Here is a 22,415-nt window from a genome sequence, read left to right on the forward strand (position 1 = left end):
ATTAACTGAAGATGTGACGTCACTGGTATCCGAATAAAATTCAGGCGGGACAGGCCATGCTTCATCTTTACCTTTGGTACCTGTCCATTGCAAGCATTTGAATGCTGAAGGAAGGCTCTGCCGAACTACCTGAGTGTGTAACGTCACTAACCATTAATTTATATAGACTGCTTTGAACCTACCGTAAGCCACACCACATCAGCTGACCATATGACGTCACCGGTTTTCGTCTAGATGTCATGCGCAACAGGCCATGCTCTATCTTTGCCTTTCGTACCTGTTCACTGCAAGCATTCGCGCGCTATATCGAGGTGGTGCCGAACCATCTGAGTGCGTGACGTCGCTGGTCATGAGTTCATACAGGCTCACTTGGGCACCCCAATGCAACAAAGCATCATATCCTGTGAAGCATCGCGGGATGATATGACGTCACTGGTATTCGACTCAACATCAAGCGCAACAGGCCATGTTCCATCTTTACCTTTCGTACCTGCCTACTGCAAGCATTCGCGTGTTATATGACGTCAATGGTCAAGAGCTCTTACGGGCTCTTTTCAACCCCCTATATGGTATAATGCTTCAGCTGACGATATGATGTCACTGGTGTTCGACTTAACATCAGGCACAACATGTCATGTTCCATCTTTGCCTTTCGCACCTGTTAAAGTATCGGCGAGCCTAATGATGGCTCTGTCGAATCACCTGAGTGCGTCGTCATGAGTTTTTACAGGCTATTGTTGGCCGAGTGAAAGCCATAAGGCATCATCTAATGATGTGTCGTCACTGGTAATCCACTAAGTGTGTGACGCCATTGGTCATGAGTTTTCCCGGGCCTTTTTCGGCCGACTTAAGGCCATTAGGCATCAGGCAACGATATGGCGTCATTGGTATTCAATTAAGCATCAGGTACAATATGTCAAGTTTCATCTTTACCTTCAGCACCTATCTACTGCAAGTATTCGCGCGCCACATAAAGGCTCTGCCCAATCACCTGAGCGTGTGGTGTGACTGGTTATGAGTTTACGCGGGTTTACTCGGGCTGACTGAAGGACATCAAGCATCATCTGGCGATGTGACGTCACTGGTATTCAACTTAACACCAGGCGCGACAGGCCATGTTCGTCTTTATCTTTCGTACCTGTCTATTGTAAGCATTGACATGCGTAAGGAAAGCTCTGTGAAATCTCCTGAGTGTGTAATGTCACTGGTCATGAGTCCTTTATGGGCCGCTTTTTTGTACCTATAGGGTACAAGACATCAGTTGACGATATGACGTCACTGGTGTTTGACTTAATCTCAGGCGCAACAGGCCATGTTCCATCTTTGCCTTTCGCACCTCTATACTGCAAGTATTCGCGCGCTACATAAAGGCTCTGCCGAATCACCTGAGCATGTGGTGTAACTGGTCATGAGTTTACGCGGCTTACTCGGACTGACGGAAGGACATCAAGCATCATCTGACCATATGACGTCACTGATAGTCGGTCTGTGGCCCAGACTTATGACCGCTAGGCGGCGCCCTTTATTATTTAGCCATCAGGGCATTCCGGACCGTAGCTGCTCAGGGGCGCATCCTGTGATGTCGGGCGGAATAGCTTTGCATATACGTCGGTTTGTGGGCTGGGATCACCTTTGTTTTGTGTTTACGTTTGTTCAAAATTTTAGTCGTTGAAACAGCCCGTTGCGTTTGAAGCTGCTACTTAATGGTGCGCACAATAAAATTAGTGTGCTTAACTATGGTGCATCTCCCGCCTCTGCTGCGGAATTTCGTAGCCATAGGTGGCCAAGTGACCTCCTACCAACTGATGATCAGTGACGTCACGTACTCAGGTGATTCGGCGGAGCCTTCATATAGCACGCGAATATTTGCAGCAGCCAGGTACGAAAGGCAAATATGGAACATGACCTGTTGCGCCTGATGTTTAGTCGAGCACCAGTAACGTCATGCCGTCAGCCGATGCATTACAACCTATAATGGGTCCAAAAGAGCCCATAAAAACTCGTGACCAGTGACGTCACAAACTCGGGAGATTCGACGGAGCCTTTATTCAGCACGTCAATACCTTTAATAGACAGGTACGAAAGGTAAAGAAAGTACGTGGCATGTTGGACCTGATGTTAAGTCGAATAACAGTGACGACACATCATCCTGTGATGCTTCACGGGAGGTGTTGCTTTGTGGCCTTGGGCGGCCCAAGTGAATCCGTATAAACTCATGACCAGCGACGTCACCCACTCAGATGATTCGTCTGGAGTTTAGTCGATTACCAGTGACGTCATATCGTCAGTTGATGCTTGATGTCCTTCAGTCAGCCCGAGTAAACCTGCACAAACTCATGACCAGTTACACCACACGCTCAGGCGAATCGACAGAGCCTTTTTGTAGCGCACGAATACCTGCAGTAGGCAGATGCGAAAGGTAAAGATGAAACATGGCTTATTGCAATTGATGTTAATTCGAATACAAGTGACGCCATAACGTTATCTGATGCCTAATGGCCTGAACTCGGCCAAAAAAGGCCCGTAAAAGCTCATGACCAGTGACGTCACACACTCAGTGGACTACCAGTGAAGTCATTTCGTTAGCTGATGCCTTATGGCTTTCGCTCAGCCAAAAATAGTCGTAAAAATTCATGACCAGTGACGTCGCACACTCAAGTGACTCGGCAGAGCCATCATTTAACGCACCAATACTTTACAGGTACGAAGGGCAAAGATGGAACATGACCTGTTACGCCTCATGTTAAGTCAAACACCATTGGCATCACGTCGTCAACTGATGCATTTTTCCCCATAGAGGGTTCCAAGGAGCCAGAAAAAACTCATGACCAGTAACGTTACACACCCAGGAGACTCGACAGAGCCTTCATTCAGCACGTCAGTACTTGTAATAGACGGGTACGAAAGGTAAAGATAGAACATGGCCTGTCGCGCCTGATGTTAAGTCGGACATCAGTAACGTCATATCGTCAGCTGATACATTATACCGTTTGGGGGTACAAAAGGTCCCGTAAAAAGCTCTTGACCAGTGACGTTACTTACTCAGGAGACTCGACAGAGCCTTCATTCAGCACGCCAATACTTCCAAGAGACAGGTACGAAAGGTAGAGATGGAACATGGCCTGTCGCGCCTGGAGTATAGTCGAATACCAGTGACGTCATATCGTCAGCTGATGCTTGATGTCCTTCGGTCAGCCAGAGTAAACCCGCGTAAACTCATGACTAGTTACACCACACGCTCAGGTAATTCGGCAGAGCCCCTATGTGTCGCGCGAATACTTGCAGTAGATAGGTGCGAAAGGTACAGACGAAACATGGCTTAGATAGAGCATGGCCTGTTGCGCATGATGTCTAGTCGAGACCTAGTGTCATCATATCGTCAGCTGATGCTTTGTGGCCTATAGTAGGTTCAGAAGAGTATACAAATTAATGGTCAGTGACGTACACACTCAGGTAATTTGGCAGAGCCTTCCACGGCAATGCTTGCAATGGACAGGTACCAAAGATAAAGGTGGAACATGGCCTGTCGCGCCCGAAGTTCATTCGAATACCAGTGACGTCACATCGTCAGTCAGTGCCGTATGACCTTTCGTCGGCCCAAAAGAGGCCGTAAAATCTCATGACCAGCGACACGCACGGTCGAATGCCAGTGACGTCACATCGCTAGCTGATGCTTTATGGCCTTCAGTTGGCCGCAAAAAATCCGCCAATACTTGCAGCAGACATGTACGAAAGGTATAAATGGAGCATGACCTGTTGGCTGATGTTCAGCCAAATACCAGTGACGTCATATCGCCAGCTGATGCCTTACGGCATTTCGTCGGTCCTAGAGGACACGTGGAAACCCACGACCATTGACGTCTTACAATCGGTCGTATAGCAGTGACGTCGTTAGCTGACACCTTGTGGTCTTCAGTTGGCCGAAAAGCACCGGTGAAACTCGTGACCAGTGACGTCACACACTCAGGTGGTTCGGCAGCTTTCATCCAGCACGCCAATGCTTGCAGTAGTCAGATACAAAGGCAAAAATAAAGCACGGCCTGTTGCGCTCAGTATTTATTCGAATACCAGTGGCGTCACGCTATCCGGTGATACTTCGTAGACCATGACACACCGTGGTCGTGGGGCCTAAGTGCACCCGTATGAAGTGATGATTAGGGACGTCACACATTGAGGTGATTCGGTCAAACCTTTATGCGGCACGCAAATGCTTGCAGCAGTCAAGTACGAAAAGTAAAGATGGAACGAGGCCGGTCGCGCCTGATGTTTAATCGAATAACAGTGACGACACATGGCCAGCTGATGCATTACGGCATTCGGTGGACCCAAAAGAGCCTTACAAACTCACGACCCGTGACGTCACATACCCAGCCGAATACCAGTGACATGTCACATTCAAAAGCCTTATGGCCTTCAGTCGGCCCGAAAGGCCTAACCTAACCTAACCTAACCTAACCTAACCGATCGATGCAAAACCATTTTCAGTGACGTCACAATGTCAGCCGATGCCTCAGCTTTTCCCCCGGACGACAATACTCGAAACCCTGCAGCTAGCGTAGCTCTTCCCTCCGTCGGCCATACAGGTACCAAAGTAAAAAATTACCGGCTCGGTCAGCGGTCACCACCACCCCGGCAACAGGCACTGGAAGACAGCCCACCGCGCCAGGCGGCACTGGCGAATGCGGATCACCAATGAGGCGACGGGCGGTCCGCGGAGCCGATCAGGTATACAGCTGGAAATACATATGACGCCTATCTTTGTACTCACGTAACGTGTGTGAGGCGAGTTCTACCTCGCAAGACCCGTTTAGACAGGACAGTGGCCTAGTGCTTTCGGTTTGAGGTGTCGTCAGCGACCCACCAGACACGGCTGGAGGAGGCGGCGCACACGAACGCCTGCCTGTCGCCGGTGGCACCGGCGGCCAGCATGTGGCAGTTCTGCAGGCCCTCCAGTCGCCAGGCGTCCAGTCGGGCGGCCGACACCGAGGCCGCTTCGGTGCAGGCGCGCACCGCGTTCAGCGGCGCCACGCGCAGCTCGTGCTCCTTGCCTGCCGGCGGCCGCGGTCGGCTGTCAGCGCGCCCAGAGCCCCCCCCCCCCCCCCCCCCCACCACCCGCGGCACAGCGCGATGCTGCAGACTAAAGAGGCTGACGGATTTATTGGCGTTTAGCCTGAAGCCTTCCAGACGAAACCTTAAGACAATAGGCACGCACTGTTGGTCTTGAAAGGGACAGGAAAACTGGCTGTGAAGGTACGTGCGACATGCGTGGTGAAGCACTGAATTACAATGGAGGAAACTGACGCATGCACTGACCCACTTCAAAGCCCTTTTCTAACGCCCCGAGCACAGAACGCTTTCGAATTCAGAAAAACTGCACGACACGTTTGCGTTACAAAAGCGGTGTAAGCGGGGGTATACTGGTTACCCAACTCAGAGGGACCACTACAACAGACAATTTTGAGGTTTGCAGGACCCGAACTGAGCTAACGTCATCCAGTATTCATTCGTCACAAAACCAGTAGCGAACGTCGCCCTGCGGACATAGGCTCAGACATCAAAGGGACTTACAACGCCGTTTTTGCAATCGCGGAACTCACGATTGTCATCACCAATGCAAGGAGCTTGGCGCCAGGCCCGGACAACATTGCAAATAATATGATTAAACATGTTACAACCCGATTGCTGTCTGTTACAGGTTTTCACTTTTATCTGGGTAATCGACACGTTTCCACAGCGGTGGAGCGAGTCGATTGTGATGTCAATTTTAAAACCACAGAAGGACGACACAGAACCTTTAAATTACCGACCTAAACGGGTGTCGATTTCTGAACATGACTGGGGACCAGAGCCTTAGAAGTCGCAATGGGGGTCAGGTACGGAAAACTTATGAAGACATAGTCCACTTGGATATATATGTATATATATACACATGTGTGTGTGTTCCAATGAATCACAAAGAACAATGTAAGTGGACTATATCCGAGTGCTATATATATGTGCTGTAGTTTGTGGTATATGTAGTGTTGTAGTTTCCTGCTGAATTGGTGTGGAGTCCAAATGAACGGAAAACTAAATTGTTTGCCATGAGAGCCATATATATATATATATGTGCATACATATATATATATATATATATATATATATATATGTATATATATATATATATATGTATATATATACATATATATATATATATAAATATATATATATATATATATATATATATACGGCTCTCATGGCAAACAATTTAGTTTTCCGTTCATTTGGATTCCACACCAATTCAACAGGAAGCTACAGCACTTCTCTTATGTATGCCCTTCCTCGCTCTGCCTGAGCGAAAAATGTTGTTGGACATCATTGCCATTATTGTTTCGCGTCGATCGTCGAAACCAGGTTCCGGTATTCGACGTATGGCCGATGTCACGTGGCTTCAAATGTTTTTGGACGTGTGTGACATTGGGAGGAAGTTCCTTTGCGCTACTATTAAAGGCTGCTACGGAAAGCCCCGGCTGGTAGCCGAAAGGCGGGCTGCAGGTGGCAACCCAGCCCTCGCTTTAAGCATATTCGGCACAGAGAGTGCTGTTTTGATGGTCATTGTGGGACGACTGCGGGTATCGGTTTAGGCGGCTGGTGTCGAACGTCAAGTTTTTGCAACTACTCCATCGAATATTCACGTCGAATTCGAGGCCGGCACACTTAAATGGTTCCTTCGAGCGTTGCCGGCAAGGTATATATTCACGTATTTGGATTCCGGCATTTGACCGGTTTGTTTTCAATGTTCTGATAAGATAACGTAAGGCATCGTAGCAAAATAGCGCAGATTGCTGCGGTCTGCGGATCTTTAAACATCACTGAATAATGCCGAAACGCTCAGACAACAGTGCAAATCTTTATCAGAATTAGCAAGACACATAAAACGCGCAATTAGAAGCGTGCATCATGCAAAAAAGAAGAAAATACTCTCGTAAACACGGCACGGACGCGGAGTTTTTATAGCGTGACTTCCTCAGTCAGTCGCACTCAACTAAACATGACATTGCATTTTTCATTTTCTTTGTTCCCCTTACCTGTGGAGAATTAATGGAAGCCTTCTTTAAGGCTGGTATAACTTTTGTTTCCCATGTCATACCTTGCTTGTACTTTGGTTCCGGAAGGTTGGGGTCCAAATTCACCGTTTTGCGGACAAACCGGACATTGAGGGGGGGGGGGGGGTAATGGCACGCCCAAGAAATGCAAATCGACATGCGCACCGACCTATCTCACTCACGTCTTGCGTATGTAAGATCTTTGAGAAGACGGTAGCTGCCAGATTCATGTGTTTTTTTAGAAAGGGGATCTTTTATCAAATATGCATGATTTTCGCAAAACCAGCGCACCGTTGATCGTTTGATCATTTTGGAAGGCACCGTTCGGAAAGCCTTCAAACAAAAACATGTTTTGCTGTTTTTTATAATCAGGGCACCTGCAACAAAACTCGACTTCACGGCATTCTGTATAAACTTCATTATTGTGGCGTTCTTGGAGACATGGGCTGGTTTTTAGCGAATTTTTTCCTTGACCGCTGTTTTAGAGTACGAATGGGTAATACTCGCTGCCAGCGCTTTGCAGAAAGCAATGGTGACCCGCAGAGGGGCATTGTGAGAGTGGCTTCATTCGCCATTATGGTAAACGACATTTGTCACACGCTGCCCGCTCACGTGGGCCAATCGTCATCTGGTAACGACTTTGCGATCTGGGACGCCACTCCCACGTCAGTATCAGCAGGCCGCCAGATGCCTTGATAAGACTGCCAAGTGGAGTATGCTCAACGGTTTTACATTTTCAACACCTAAGACACTCTGTATAGTTTTTCTAGCCGCCGTAAACCGCGCAGTGATCGGCAGGTCAAGCTGTATGACAGCGTTATTCCTGTGGAGAGAAGCCTAGTTTCTGGGCGTGGTATGGACCTTGGTCTTTCATATGTGTACCACTTTAAACATCTACGTAGCTTAAAAGTTCTTGACTTGGAAAAGAAGTGTCGCTTATGACATACGGAGAGACGCAAGCCTATGCTTTATTTGTAATGTTTACTTATCAGGCCAAAGTTGGAGTATGCGTGTTTGACTTGTGACTCAGCACGCGGCTCTATGAAGAGATCACTTGACACCATTCACCAGGCAGGCATTCGTGCAGCCACTGGCGCATTCCGCACGTCGCCCACAGCGAGCCTGCTGGCAGACGAGGATAAATCTTTCCCCGATATTAGATGACGCGCTTCAGTAATGCGGCGTGCGATGAAAATTAGCCAATTACCCACGCACCCTGCACAGAACTGGATGTTCAGTGCCGATCAAATGGAATCCTTTTCTCAGGGGAGGATTCGTAGAACCCTTCTGCTCCGTGTTCGTCGAAATGGCTGGCTGCGCGATGCTGGTGTTAATCGACGCCAAATACAGACCCGCTGTAGTTTATCTAAGAAGCCGTGGCTGATCTCTCAATCCACATATGATACATCACTTAGCATGTTTCATAAGGGCTCCACGCCCACTACCGAGCTCAAACAAGGAACGCAGAGACTTTTTTACAAGATACGGCCAAGTTTTCATTTCACGTATTTTTGAAGGAGACTTGTTTGCTTGCGAGTGTGGAATGGTGACGGATCTGATATCAGTATAGACAAAACATAATATAATTGCACTTTTTTACTACTTTGGATGTACTTATCCCACGGCAGGATGCGATCGGAGGTAACGTTCGGCGTCTTCGCAGACTGCAAGCGGTGATATGAAGTTGGAGTTGTGTAATTGAAAGGATGGTATTGTTTGCTGGCCTGTGGCGCCCATTCTGTGGTGGCCGGCTGTCGGATTTGTCCTCTTCCTGAATGTCCATGCTGTGGAGGGCATTTCCAAATCGTGAGGTCTCCCATCATTTCTCTGTGCCCAGCACCATGACAAAATATAGACTATACCCAATTTTAGCACCAGTGGTGCAGGCAGAGTGGAAGGAGACACAGAGGAAGCGATCCCCCTTCCCTTCCGCGGGGCCTGGATGGCCCGCCGAGGCCAACGATCAAGAGCCTGGTTGAAGGGCCTAAAGGCACGAAGGGCTGGACAGATTCTTCTTCCGGGACCCGGACCTGCGAGGACAGGCCCTCAGATGACGGTCAGGGGATCCTTTTCGTTGTTCGGGGAACTCCCTCAGTCGATAAGGGCCTATGTCAGCCAGGCACGATCATGGATGCGAGGCTTCCAGCTCGATGCCAGCATCATCCATGCGGCACTCCGGGTGCTGACACCGGCGGTGGAGACGATGGACTCTCTGGAATGCTTCTCCTGATTCGGTGTTAACGAGATGGCATTGCACTGTCGATGGTCGCATGGCTAAAGCATTCTATCAAACAAGAAATTGATCCGCTGCATTGAGTTATGGTACACTTTTAGGCTGTACTTGGTTTCAGGATCGAACGAGCCTTACTCAGTATTTGCTGGGTGAAGCTGGAACAAACCAGCGGCACCCTTTGCATCATGAACTAGCAGCCGTCAGGGCCCAGCTCTGTTAAACCATTAGGGCCCAGCGGGCATTGACTTGACTGCTCCCATTAGATGGAATCGCGTGAACGTGCCTAACCGGATCTGGGTGGGGAGCCCGGTCGGAGAGCTTGGGGCACCCTAGCATCTTGCGCTGTTATACCCGGCTGCTCCTTTGATATATAACAGTCAGAAATGTGAGAGCTACGCGCACACTCGCTTCAGTACACCGTCATGGGCTTCACCGATGTCTTAATGATTTTGTCCCGTCGGGTGATCTACCCGACCAGCTGCCAACTGGGGTCTGAAAGTTCGATGGATTCGCCTGTAGTAAGCTCACCTAGAGGGTGGCAGCTGTGATGTAGAAAATAGCTGGTAATCCGGAAGTGCAGTTTTGAGTTCAACTGATGCTTCGGAAGTCATGAAGGGTTCTTTACACCCTGTATTTCTTTGGCATTAATCGTTGCGGATCGTTCTCAAATGGCTTGCCTCCTGGGTCCCATGTTAACGCTTAATTTACCTTACCTTACCTTACCTTATGGTGATCGGGAATTGTAAAAGGCCACTAGGCCTGTAGGTCCCGGTCTCGTCAGGCTCCCGGTCCAGTAACCAAACAGTCTCAAACTATTGGAAGATTCAGTGTGGGACGTTGTACATGATGTCAGCCCAGTGCGTATCAAGCCTAAACTTGAACTGTTCAACTGAGGTCGACGACACGACCGGGTGTGGAAGAGCGTTCCAGTCGTTGACAACCCGCGTGCTGAATGAGTTGCGACGGACGAGAGTCCTAGCTCGAGGTTTTCTGAGCTTCCATTGGTGTCCTCTCGTCACCTCCGAGTTGTGCCTTGTCAGGAACTCCTCTTCCGATAGCGACATGCCTCCGTGAAACAGCTGGTACACTGTTACCATGTCTCCCCTGCGACGACGATAGTACAGTGAGGGCAACTGAAGGAGTCTGAGCCTCTCAGGGTATGGCTGGCGCCTCACTTCATAGACAAGCCGGGTAGCTCGTCGCTGAACCCGTCCAGCCGTTTCTGGTCCAGTTTGCCGAATGGGCCCCAGATAACGTTGCTATACTCTAAGTACGGACGTACTAAGATCTTAAAAAGCAATGGCAACGTGCGAGCATCGATATTGGCAAAAGACCGCCTAACGACCGCCAGCATCTGGTTGGCCTTGGAGATCGCTTCCTCCGTCTGCACGTGGAACTGGAGCCGGTAATCCACGAAGATCCCGAGGTCCTTCTCGGTGGACTCGACCGCGATTTCGGCACCGTCCGAGAAGTACGTCAGCCTCGGGTTGCAGTTCCCGATGTGCATTATTTTGCACTTTACTGCACTTAAGGGGAGCAGCCACTCCTTTGACCACTTGGCCAGGGCGTCGAGGTTAGCCTGCAGAGGTGAGTGAGTCAGGGGTCTCGGGACACGACAGTAGACCTTGGTGTCATCGGCAAACATCTTGACCACGCTTCGCACTTGTTCTGGTAGATCGTTCACGAAAATAATGAACAGCGTTGGTCCAAGTACTGACCCTTGCGGGATGCCGCTGACGACGTCGGTCCAGTCCGACTTCGAGCCCTGGACCCGCACTCTCTGCATCCGGTGAGTAAGAAAAGCCCTGATCCAGCGTAGCAAATTACCTCTCACACCGTAAGCATGAAGCTTGGAGAGCAGGCGGTTATGGGGAACAGAACCAAAGGCTTTGCTGAAGTCCAGATGCGCCACGTCCACCGGCTCTCCATTCTCTACCAAGGCGCTCCAATCCTCCATGACCTCTAACGGCTGGGTGGTACAGGACCGCTTAGGGAGAAACCCATGCTGGGCTGCGTGAAGAAGTCCAGACTCTGAGAAGTGGTTAAGTAGAGCATCACGGACGAAAGTTTCAAGTATCTTGGAGGGAATAGCAGTAAGGCTCACTGAGCGGTAGCTCGCTGGAGATTGTCTGTTACCCTTCTTAAAGATCTGGACCACCTCGCCAAGCTTCCATTCCAGAGGGAGCCTTCCGGATGTCAAAGATTTTCGGAAAAGCATGCTGAGGGGTGCTGTCAGGACATCTGCGGACTCGTGAAGAAGCCTTGGATGGAGATCGTCTGGCCCAGGGGCGTTCGAGGTCTTTAGAGCGGCCAGTTTCTTCGCCACTGCCTGGGTAGAGATGGCCACGTCATCCAGTAACGGTCCAGTAAAGTTACGCTGTAACACAGGCATGGCACTAGTCCCTTCGTCCGTGAAAACGCTGGCGAAGAATTTACAGAGGACGTTTGCCTTCCCTTCGTTACTGCTGGCCAACACTCCATCATCGTCACGAAGGTCTTCTACCCTGCATCTTGTGCGTAGTCTAGAGTTAGTGTACCTCCAAAAGGCCTTGGAGTCTCTTTTGATGTCTGCTGATAATTTAATCTCATACTTTTTCTGAAGGTATCTGGTCAACTTCCGCAGGTCATTGCGACAACGCACAAACCTGGCATGGTCCAGAACATCCTGAGTCCGCGTGTACGTTCGCCATAGTCTTTCCTTAGCCTTCTTTAGTTGCATGGCCCTTGGGTTCATGTATAAGTTCTTCTTAGCTTTAGCCCTTCTCCCGACGGAGCAAACCTCGGTGGCCCTGGCGATTCTTTCCTTGAAGAACTTATAACCATCTTCGAGGCTGAGGCTCTCCATCAGGGACCAGTCCATTGACCTGAGGGTGTCAGCCAGATGCTCGTAATTTGTGTGTGTCAGATGGCTGGAATTCTGAATTTCTTGAATTAACTTTAAAATTACGCAGAATTGTAAACTTACTCGTTTATTCATATTTTCTTTGATTTTCCTAATCATTCCACTGACCAAACATGTCATAATACAGGCAACCGCTCAAAGCTGTACACCGATGACGTCACATGGGGACCTTCCCTGGGAAGTGCGTAGTTGGACGGCACCAACCAGTACATATTGCCTTGGTTTCGAGAAACAAAGCGACGCCATGTTGACCATTTGAGGAATTGACGCAATAGTGGCTGCGCGTGTGTCGTGTCCCTTGTCTCACTTTTGTGTTCATTATATATTTAGTGGAGAATTGGCGCACACGGCTGCTGTTCCCCGCCTGCTAAAGGTCAGGTGATTTCAATGAATTTTTAACATACGATTGGCTATGCACTCTCAGTGCCCGCTTTCAATTCCATTGTAGCTGGCATGCTCGGTATCCACAGATGTCTTTTGTAACTGGTTTGTTGCTGAACGTTGCAGCGTTGGTTGAGCCTCGAGAAACATTTTTGTTTTGAGGGCTTCATCTGTTTTACAGGTATTTTATTGGCTTGGCTCAATAAAGGAAGTGGGAGACTAGGAGGGAGCAATAACCTTGAAGTACCTACTTTCCCCCTTTTCATTAAGGTGATCTATCAGCTTTGAAAATGGAAAATTGGTGGTTAATTTAACATGCCTAATGAAGTTTTCAACAGATAACTGGCCTCATGTCAGTCTCATGGTGCCATTATTTTGCCAGGCTCATCAATGCCAAACTGCAATAATACATACCACACCAACCATGTCCAGCAAAGTAGCCTTATCACAGCAAAAATGGCAATGCTTTAAAGAGAAATTGTGAGTGTACAGGGTTTGGCACTTATTTTTGTGGTACTTTTCTCTAATTTGTTCAAATATATCAATATTTGACTCTGCATGGATGCTGGAAGTATTTGCAGCCCACCATGTGGAAGAATGTTCGGTCAGGGTGTACTTTCCTACCTAACGTTAGAAAAAATCGTACACCATTCATCGTGTTTAAGGCATGACATATCGTAAATAATCTCAAAACAGGTAGAATCATGCTCCTACCTTCGAATTTCAATAACTTCGATGGTGGGCCCCCAAGCGCCGCGCGCACCGCACCGCCTGGACTCCCCAGCGCCGTTTCTGCGTTGCCGTTGGGTAAATACAATATTTCTGGGTACCAAGAACTGTACAAAATGTACGGAACCAAAGTAAACCATTCGTCATGTTTAAGGCAGGACAACCATAACCTAACTGCGAACCATAAAAATATTTACTAAACATAAACCATATTTACCATAACCATATTTACCATATAAACCATATTAACTGCAAACCATACTATAAACCGTAACTATAACTATAAACTATACTATATAAACCATACTATAACTATAAACCATATTTACTGCAAACCATAAAAATGTACCGGGACAAGGTAGCAAGAATCCATGAAATTTGATCCTGTTAGGTTAGGTTAGGATATGTTCTGGACTATTCTGGCCTGCGTGTTTCATAAATGTACCTAAACTCGATAAGAAACGATTTTGGTTGCTTTATTATTGTTACCTTGGTCCCGTACATGTTTTATGGTTCTTGATAAGCAGAAATATTGTGCTTTCGCAACAACGTAGAAACGGCGCTTGGAAGTCGAGGCAGTGCGGTGCCGGGCGTGCGGCGCTCGGGAGCTCGCTATCGTATTTATTACAATTCGAGGTTAGGAGCATGATTCTATCTGCTTTGAAATTATTTACGATATGTTCCGCCTTAAACACGACGAATGGCTTACCTTGGTCCCGTACATTTTGTAGAGTTCTTGGTAAGCAGAAATATTGTATTTACGCAACAGCAACGCAGAAACGGCGCTGGGGAGTCCAGGCGGTGCGGTGCGCGCGGCGCTCGGGAGCTCGCCATCGAAGTTATTGAAATTCGAGGGTAGGAGCATGATTCTACCTGTTTTGAGATTATTTACGATATATGCCGCCTTGAACACGACGAATGGTGTGCAATGATTTTTTCTAACATTAGGTAGGAAAGTACACCTACACCGAATGGTCTGTTCAACTTAACTCAAGTGGCTTATATTTGGGGGATGCCTCCTCAAATTTTGAAGTCTAGCATGCTCAACACCATTTAGTAGGTAAGAAAGAAATAATAGCACCTCAAAGTGCCTTATAGTAATGATTTTTCAGATTCTATGCCACATCAGAAAGGGTCAACTTTAATTGTGATCTGTACTGAACTAGCCAAACACATTGATACTCTCTACTGACCATGCATGTGCAGGTAGCTAAGGCTGCTTGATGTTGGGGAACATAAGGTCAGGCATTACCACCACACTCTGGTCCATGGAGACCAGGTCCATTGGGTGTTGCACCATCCAGCCTGGCACCAATATCAGGTTCAGAGTCAGCTTATGTTAAGGAACAACATGCATTAGTGACAAACACCAGTATTTTTATGTCAGGGCAGCATTGTGAGATCAGGCCTGGTGCCGCTACAGGCTGGCAGCATTCAGTCCTGGCAGCCAGCATGAGCCTGTTTTCTGACTGACGGGGGACCTTGCTACTGGCCTGAACTGGCTTCTTACAGTTGGTCCTGCTTGAGGGCTGTTTTAGGCTCTGTTTGGAAACCAGCAGGAGTCACTCCCAGAAAGCAGTAGAATGCACATTTTACATGCCAGCAGAGGCCCATTTGGTGGCCAACAGGAGATGCCTGCATTGTGGCAGTGTAGTATATGGGTAGAACTTCTCTGGTGCCCTTTGCATGTTGATGTAATCAAGGCTACATATATGGTGCTTGCAACAAGCTCATCTCAAGGTCCATTGGCTTAGTGGCACAGATACTAACATATTGACACCAGCATGGACCTGAGACTGTCTCTGAAATGGTTGCCATATTGCAGTACCTGAGGTCAGAGTCATGCCAATATAAGATTGTCATAGTCTGTCAGCACATTGGACAGGTGTGGATCAAAATAGAGCTCCATATTGTGTTGATGTGTGGATCAGAGTTTGTAAAGATGTTTTTTCAGTAGTTGATGGGCATTGGGATTAGTTGATTATTTCTGATATTGGGAACAAGAATGGGAATTGAATGTTAAAGATTGCAGGATTGCTTAGTGATCAGTTAAAACCACTAAATTAATCCTATCTGGTTCCTTGTCATGCAATCACTGTGCTAAATTCCAGTCATATAATCACTCCAAAGTTAAATGGGGCATAGACTCTACCATGTGGAGGTTTCTATGACTCAAACAAGTTGTTTTTTTGTTGAAGTGGGGTACAGCTACATTATTTTGTAAGTGTGTGCCAATCTTCAGTGAACAATGTTAAGCTGACAGTTTCTATTCACATTTTGTGAAAATGTAGTTCTTAACATATGCATGGTTTGCTTAGCATCATGTTACATTGACTTGATTGATTACTTGATTGCATTGCATTGAGCCATCCATTGACAGTGAGAGCAGCCTCCATAGTGTATTTAAGGGGCTGCTAGAATGCTGTCAATGGCTGGCTACTGCTGTTACTCAGATTCTCAAGCCACAATGTAGTGAGCAATTGACAGGTCTTATAGGGCCAGGTCATGCTGTAGTCAAGGTAAAGTGGAGGGCATGAAATGTGAACCACTGACATGTCACTGAGCATATTTTGTGAGCAGGGCCAAATCTGCCAGAGGTACACCATCAGTGCCCTGACAAGGACAGGATAATGTTTGCTTACAGGACATGGAGGCCCATTCACACATAAGGGTGGCCATGAACATGTTGGTCATGATGAGTCAACATGGCATACACATTGAAAATACCATCAGGTAGGGGCAAATGAAATCCATTTGCTACAAAAGGCTAACCTCCTTTGAGTGAAGCAATAGCAGCCCTAAGCAGTGTTTCTGAAGGGAGTTGAAAACAATTAATGGTAATGCTGGGAAGCTTGCCATAGCTGATGGAATATTTATTTCAAATGTTGTGAAACAGTATTGCCTGAATCTTGAGTTCTTTGCAGTGCTTGATGATGTTGGAAACATGGTTTCAAAACATTGACCAAGATGATATGGATCTGCATTGTGGAAGTTCAAAGCCAATCAACAAAATTGTTATGCATGCAGCACAACCAGATCCCATCCCAGTTAAAACATGTTTTAATGTTTCTTGTAATTTTTTTACATTTGAAGATATTGAAGCAAGCATCAGATGTAATCAAACAAGCTCACTTATAACTTGACATACTTATTAAGTGGAAAAGTCATCACACCTTACACAACATTTATTGAGAACCAATTGCCAGCCATTATATCTAAAAATCATGCTCACGAACGCCAGATATGAACGCCTCAACAATCATGCTTTTCTTGGCCTTTGTTGCCGGATGGTTTACGGAATGACAGGATTTTAATGGCGTTATTTTGACGTCATGAATGCCAAGATGGCTTTGAAATACTCTCCCCGAAATACTTCCCCCATTTTCACGGGAGTATGGCTCAAAAACTAGGGGGGCTTAGGTCTTAAGATGGGCAGAGTTGTGAACAGCGTCAAAAGGTCTTCCAGATGACTGTTTCTGTTCAAAACCCCAAATAAATGTGGAACACTCCCTTTAAGGGATGTAGTTTCCTGTTCAGTTGGGGAATAGGTGGGGTGGGGCTTCAACCCACTCCCCCTCTAACTCGGGCTCCAGCCCCAGCTTTGAGAGAATTTAAAAGTTTAGGTGCACAGCTCACCTGATACAGTCACTCATTTGACTTCCAGGTTAAATGAGAGCAGTGATTGCGTTGATCGCAGTTGACACACGGTCGGTTCTAAAAAATTGTTTGTTACTGGATCCGATCCTGAATCGTAATGGCGCCTGAACGTGAAGTCGTTCCTTTTTGGTTCTTGACTTGTGATTCCATGTCCCGGGATGTCCTATTTTTTTCGAGATGCTTTACCAAGCGTTAGTGTTGGCCGGGCCTGGGGGCCACTATCTGACTGATAAGGCACATCAGACCATACGTGGGCTGTCACTTCCCAACTCAAGCTCACTTTGGGACCGAAAAGCAAAGGGTGGTGACGCTTACCACATCTTTCGTCACCGAAAGTGAAAATTTTGCTCTCCGGTTATAATCGAGGCCTTCTGAAATTCAGTTATTGAATTTCCTAAATTTCCGCACACTCGTACATTGTGTTTTGTGTTGAGTTGCTGTTAATTTTAGTGTTTGCGTCTTTGCGCTTGAAGCTAAAATGTCATCATCGAGCAGAAAGGTGACATATGTTTCTGTTACATTTCAGACTGGGACCATGGCGTCACCACGCAAGAAGGTACTGCTGAAAGTCATCATCCTCGGCGATTCTGGTGTTGGGAAGACCTCATTGATGAACCAGTATGTAAATAGGAAATTTTCAAACCAGTACAAAGCCACCATCGGTGCTGATTTCCTGACAAAAGAAGTGATGGTGGATGACCGACTGGTCACAATGCAGGTGAGCACCTGTGGGACGATACGTTTATGGTTATCACATCTCCATGTCAGTTTGGCAAGGTTCGACCTCATTAATGTTTGGTCAGTGCCGCGGTATGATATGGTCAGCAAACTTCAATGGTCGTGATAACAGATGTTGGTCACTGTTGTGGTAGTGTGTGATGGGTACTCTTGATGTCAGACATCACATAGCATTTGTGTGAGGCCCTGCCACGCCGCTGCCGGCACATCCCCCATCCTGCATAACACATCACGTTCGCGATGCAGTGGACGTAATGCATCACATTCTTGATGCGTTACGTCCGTGGTGGTGCTGTCGCTTGTGTGGGGGTCCGCCGCCCAGGATCTCGTGGACCCGTGACCGGCGCGTCCGCCGCCGCCGCCCGGCAGATCTGGGACACAGCCGGCCAGGAGCGCTTCCAGTCGCTGGGCGTGGCCTTCTACCGGGGCGCCGACTGCTGTGTGCTCGTCTACGACGTGACCAGCCCCAACACGTTCCGCTCGCTCGACTCGTGGCGGGACGAGTTCCTCATCCAGGCGAGCCCGCGCGACCCCGACCACTTCCCGTTCGTCGTGCTCGGCAACAAAGTCGACCTGGAGAACCGCGCCGTGAGTTGATTGGCTGGCTGCTGCGCTAGGCCGGCTCTGGAGGGCGGTAGAGGGCGCATGTATTTGTCCGTCCTTCTGCGCGGTGACTGGTCTTGCGGTCCCGATCCGTCGTCCATATCCGGTTGCCAATCTATGTGTGTGTGTGTGTCGGCGTGATTGTAGGTAGATATGTTGTGGTAGCACCGCACGTGCAATTCTCTACCTGCAAATATGTGTGATATTTGTAGGTAGAGCTGTATGTTTGCGCATCTGTACGTCTGCCTACCTACTAATCAGACTGCCTGCAAGTCTGTCTGCTTGTGTTTTTGCCTGTATCTCTGTTTACCCGTGTGTCTGTCACAATCAGATTATCTGCATGCACGTCTGCACCCCAGTTCATCTGTCATTGTTTCCGCACGGTGCGTCAGTTTGTCGGTGTATCGGTCCGTCCGTCGGCCGGTAGACCCACCCGTCGGTCCGCCCATGGCTGTGCGCTGGAGATCTGTTTGCTTCTGTCCGCCTGCCGGGCTATTCTGTTGGCCAGCACGCGGGCCGGTTTTCTGTTTGGTTGGCCCGTCGGCCGGCAGGCCTCGCCGTGCCGGCTCGCTGGCGGAGGGGTTTGCGGCGGTGTGGTCACGTGCACGTGAGTCACAGTGAGTCGGCCGGCCCATCATGCTGGGATACAGGCACGTGGCTCGCCGCGGCGGCCGGTGGGGCTAGGGTACTGACGGGGATTCCCGCGACGCGTCTGCATTTCCGGCCGCGCGAGAAGACGACTGTCGGCGAATCAGGCTCCGAACTGCATGAAACGCCGGCCGTGGAGACTGGCGGGGGGAATAGAGACTGCGCGCCGCGTTGCCCGACTGACGTCTGGGGCAATGTAACGTAATGGTAAATAAGCTAGGGTTTTGCCTTTGCGCTGTTGATCCTTTGGAGACACGTGCGGAGATGCCACTCATTGTTGGGGATAATACGCGGTTGTCAAGAACTGTTGCTTACATGGCTGTTAGACTTCTATCTCACTTTGGGAAGCTGGCCGAGCAGGTTCTACGTCATTGTCACATGCTTAGCAGCTTCCAAGATGTGTTGAGTTTTGTGCAGGCTTACTTGAATTGGGCTGTGCCGAGTATGAATGCCGATCTCGGAGATCAGCATCCATTGTAGTTCGCCGGATCCGGTTGGTCGTAACATTGTTGTTCACGGCGGTTACGGCTATATTGTGCGATGTGTAACTGCAGCCCGACGGGTTCGCGGCTCCTAAACCCGTTATGGAATCCGTGACATGACCTTGGGTGGGGCTTCCCCGTCTTGCAGGAGAAAACCAGCGCCGATCACGCAGCACCCACCCATGAATCTCCCGTATTGTATCATGTTGCTGTATAGAGTTTGCACGTTCTTGTGCCATCGAGAGGTCTTTTTATCTGCATTTGTTTCCTGCAATCCGAGGAAGCTGAGAGAAAGCTGTTTTGGGCTGCCGTTCTCGTGAGATGTCTGTATACCTCGCCGTTCTGGTTCAACATGCCGGTACCGGTATGCCCGCGTACGACTAGACCAGTTCTCTGCGTTCATTGGCGTTCTTTCAGTGTTTGTGTGGCGTCAGTCAGCTGGCGCAGGTGTCACGATCTGTCGGCCAGTGGGAGGTGTGTTACCGGAGCCAGGTCTGACCCGCCGTGCGCGGTGTGACGCGACAGGTGCCGACCAAGCGGGCGCAGCAATGGTGCCACAGCAAGAACGAGATCCCCTACTTCGAGACCAGCGCCAAGGAGGCCATCAACGTCGAGCAGGCCTTCCAGACGATCGCTAAGAACGCGCTCGCGCAAGAGTCGGAGGTGGAGCTCTACAATGAGTTCCCCGACCAGATCCGGCTCACCAACGACAACAAGAACAAGGCTGACACGTGCGGATGCTAGTGGAGGACAAGGTGGCGCCCCCCCCCCCCCCCCCGACCGACGACGTTCGACGTACGACGCATGCGCCGGCCGCCGACGCGTCAGATGCTTAACGTGGGAAATCGGACTTGTACCTTCACTCAGTCTAGCTTTACGTGTAGAGGTGCGCGCGGCGAAATTAGTCGTATAACATAGCGAGCATGGCGAGGTCTGTATTCGGGCGACGCGCGCTCTCCGTGCGCGCCGCGTGGTCTGCTGCGCCCGGCCTCGGCGTGGGGGATATCGTGTCGACGTAGTGTACCGCCGGTGTGACGCCCTGCACCCGCGCGCGCCCGCGGCCCGCTCGCCCGGGACGGCGCGGCCGGCGAGCCCGGCAGCCGTGCCCCGCGCGCACCCGGACGCCGCGCTCGCTCGGGCCCGCGTGTCCGTCGCACCCGCTGAAGGGCCGCCTCACGGCGGCGCGGCGGATCTGGCGATCTGGGGGTGCGGGCTCCCGCACGGGGCGCCTGCCCGGCGTGCGTGCGAACTCCTGGGGTGTCGAGGTGTGGCCACCACAATGCCCGCGCGCGCCACGCCCCCTCCCCTCCCCCGACTTCCGCGTGATGTCCGCGCGACGGTGAAGATTAGGGGACTATGGATACGTTGTGCAGGTGCCTGTGATACACCTCCGTCTTTTGCAACAGCACTATCGGCGTTTGCTTGCGCGGAGCCATGCTTTTTCGGTTGTCGTCAGCGAGACGAAAAACGGTCGTTTGCGGATGCCAATTTTGTAGATTGCATTTTCTCATTTGGCCTTACAATCATGCATCGGGATACCAAGTAAAGCAACCTTGTTCAGATGTTCCTCGAAGAACTAGAAGCTCATCTACAGCTTTGTAATAATGGTTCTGTATAATAAAGTTATATCTATATAAAGTGGCAACGTGTTTGTTACATTTAAATCGGTTACAAGGCAATTTCATGCACTGTTTAGTCCCGTAGGCATGCTTTATGGTCGTTTTGCGTGTCTTCACTGACTAGTCACGAAGCCGTGAAAAATGCCGCAGCATCCACGAGTTGGGTATGAGTCATTGCGTTCGGAGGTCCGTGTCAGGTCAGGTTTCATTTTCACTGGGATGAAGTGAAAGGCCGGCACCATGCGAGCCTGGTACTGCAGTGATCGGACGTGAAATCGGATGAGTGGATCAACCGAAGTCGTCACATTGCTAGTCTGGGAGTGATCACCGGGAAATCGAAAGCAGCGTGTCTTAAGCTGGAATTCGCTGAAGTCATGTATCGTGCAACCCAGGAAAAAAGCTGTCGCCAACCCTTGGGCCTGGGCGAAGGATATTATCATCCTCTGAAATGCGAATGAGTACGGACAACGGCATACTGCCGGACAGCGTGTGGGTACGGTGTGCTACGTCTGGGCTGTTGGATGGTTAATGACAGCGTTATTGTGGTAATCGTTACCCCTACTGATTATGAGAAGAAATGGTAAGCGGTCCTCTCAGGTAGCGGAAAATTATAAGTTTCGAGTGAAGCAAACAACAATGGATTTCTTTGATGATCCGATATTTATCCTTTGGGTCCCTCATTGATACTGTGCAGGGAACGGTTAGTTGCCAATCAAAGAGTGATCACCAAAAAATCGAAGGCAACGTGTCTCAAGCTCGAATTCGCTGGAGTCATGCATCATGCGTCCCAGGAAAAAGACTCTCTTAAACCATTGGGGCTGGACGGAGGATCTTGTCATTCTTTGAATTGCAAATGAGTACAGGCAATAGTATACTAAATTCTTGCCTTGTTCGCATTCGGAAGTCATGTTTGACAGTCAACCTTGCCCTCTTGTAGAATATGGGCTTGAATTTCATAAACGCCACCGATAATAAGTATGCACGCAACATAATCCCAACTTTTCTATACGTCGATTAACAGTCGGTGATCATAACGGCGGTAATGATATTCCAAGGCGAGGCAGAATTGCACTGCCAGTTCAATAGCATCGCGATGTGTGCCATCTATGAAACATGTAAAAAGACAACGTTTAGTTTCTCTCGCTAGATGTCAGTTCTCGATCACGTGACCTTGTTATTGTGTCGGCCATTGCTTTCAACGCAGGGGTTTGGTCTGGTTGTGTGTGACGGATATAAACAAAACAGATTGACTCGGTGGGCGAAGTTGCATTCCTCGTGTTCGGAGGACAGGAAAACATCCGCAGCATCGGCAGGTGGGTTTCACTTGTGCAAGCCAGG

General features: G+C 49.1%; 1 protein-coding gene across 2 annotated transcripts; it reads left to right on the top strand.

The window, feature by feature from the left end:
* The first annotated feature begins 12,452 nt into the window (after nucleotides 1-12,452).
* Nucleotides 12,453-21,099, top strand: Rab7 (RAS oncogene family member Rab7). Of its 2 annotated transcripts, XM_037236353.1 has the most exons (4): nucleotides 12,453-12,593; nucleotides 17,514-17,705; nucleotides 18,095-18,313; nucleotides 19,984-20,202. In XM_037236353.1, exons 2-4 carry the CDS (start codon nucleotides 17,523-17,525, stop codon nucleotides 20,200-20,202), a joined length of 621 nt encoding a protein of 206 aa, XP_037092248.1. In that variant the 5' UTR covers nucleotides 12,453-12,593; nucleotides 17,514-17,522. The 2 variants fall into 2 exon arrangements, with proteins under 2 accessions (XP_037092248.1, XP_037092250.1); XM_037236355.1 differs by lacking the exon at nucleotides 12,453-12,593 and having other exon boundaries at nucleotides 17,523-17,705; nucleotides 19,984-21,099.
* The last annotated feature ends 1,316 nt before the right edge of the window (nucleotides 21,100-22,415 follow it).

The sequence above is a fragment of the Pollicipes pollicipes genome, unplaced genomic scaffold (assembly GCF_011947565.3).
Source record: "Pollicipes pollicipes isolate AB1234 unplaced genomic scaffold, Ppol_2.1 Scaffold_7261;HRSCAF=8764_pilon_pilon_pilon, whole genome shotgun sequence".
NCBI classification, from domain to species: Eukaryota; Metazoa; Arthropoda; class Thecostraca; order Pollicipedomorpha; family Pollicipedidae; genus Pollicipes; species Pollicipes pollicipes.

Excerpts from the sequence above, each read along its gene's own strand:
- Rab7 (XM_037236353.1), top strand. The coding sequence starts at position 17,523 with ATGGCGTCACCACGCAAGAAGGTACTGCTGAAAGTCATCATCCTCGGC. Across the intron at positions 17,706-18,094 it reads ACCGACTGGTCACAATGCAG|ATCTGGGACACAGCCGGCCA; the intron begins GTGAGCACCTGT and ends GCCGCCCGGCAG. Across the intron at positions 18,314-19,983 it reads TCGACCTGGAGAACCGCGCC|GTGCCGACCAAGCGGGCGCA; the intron begins GTGAGTTGATTG and ends GTGACGCGACAG.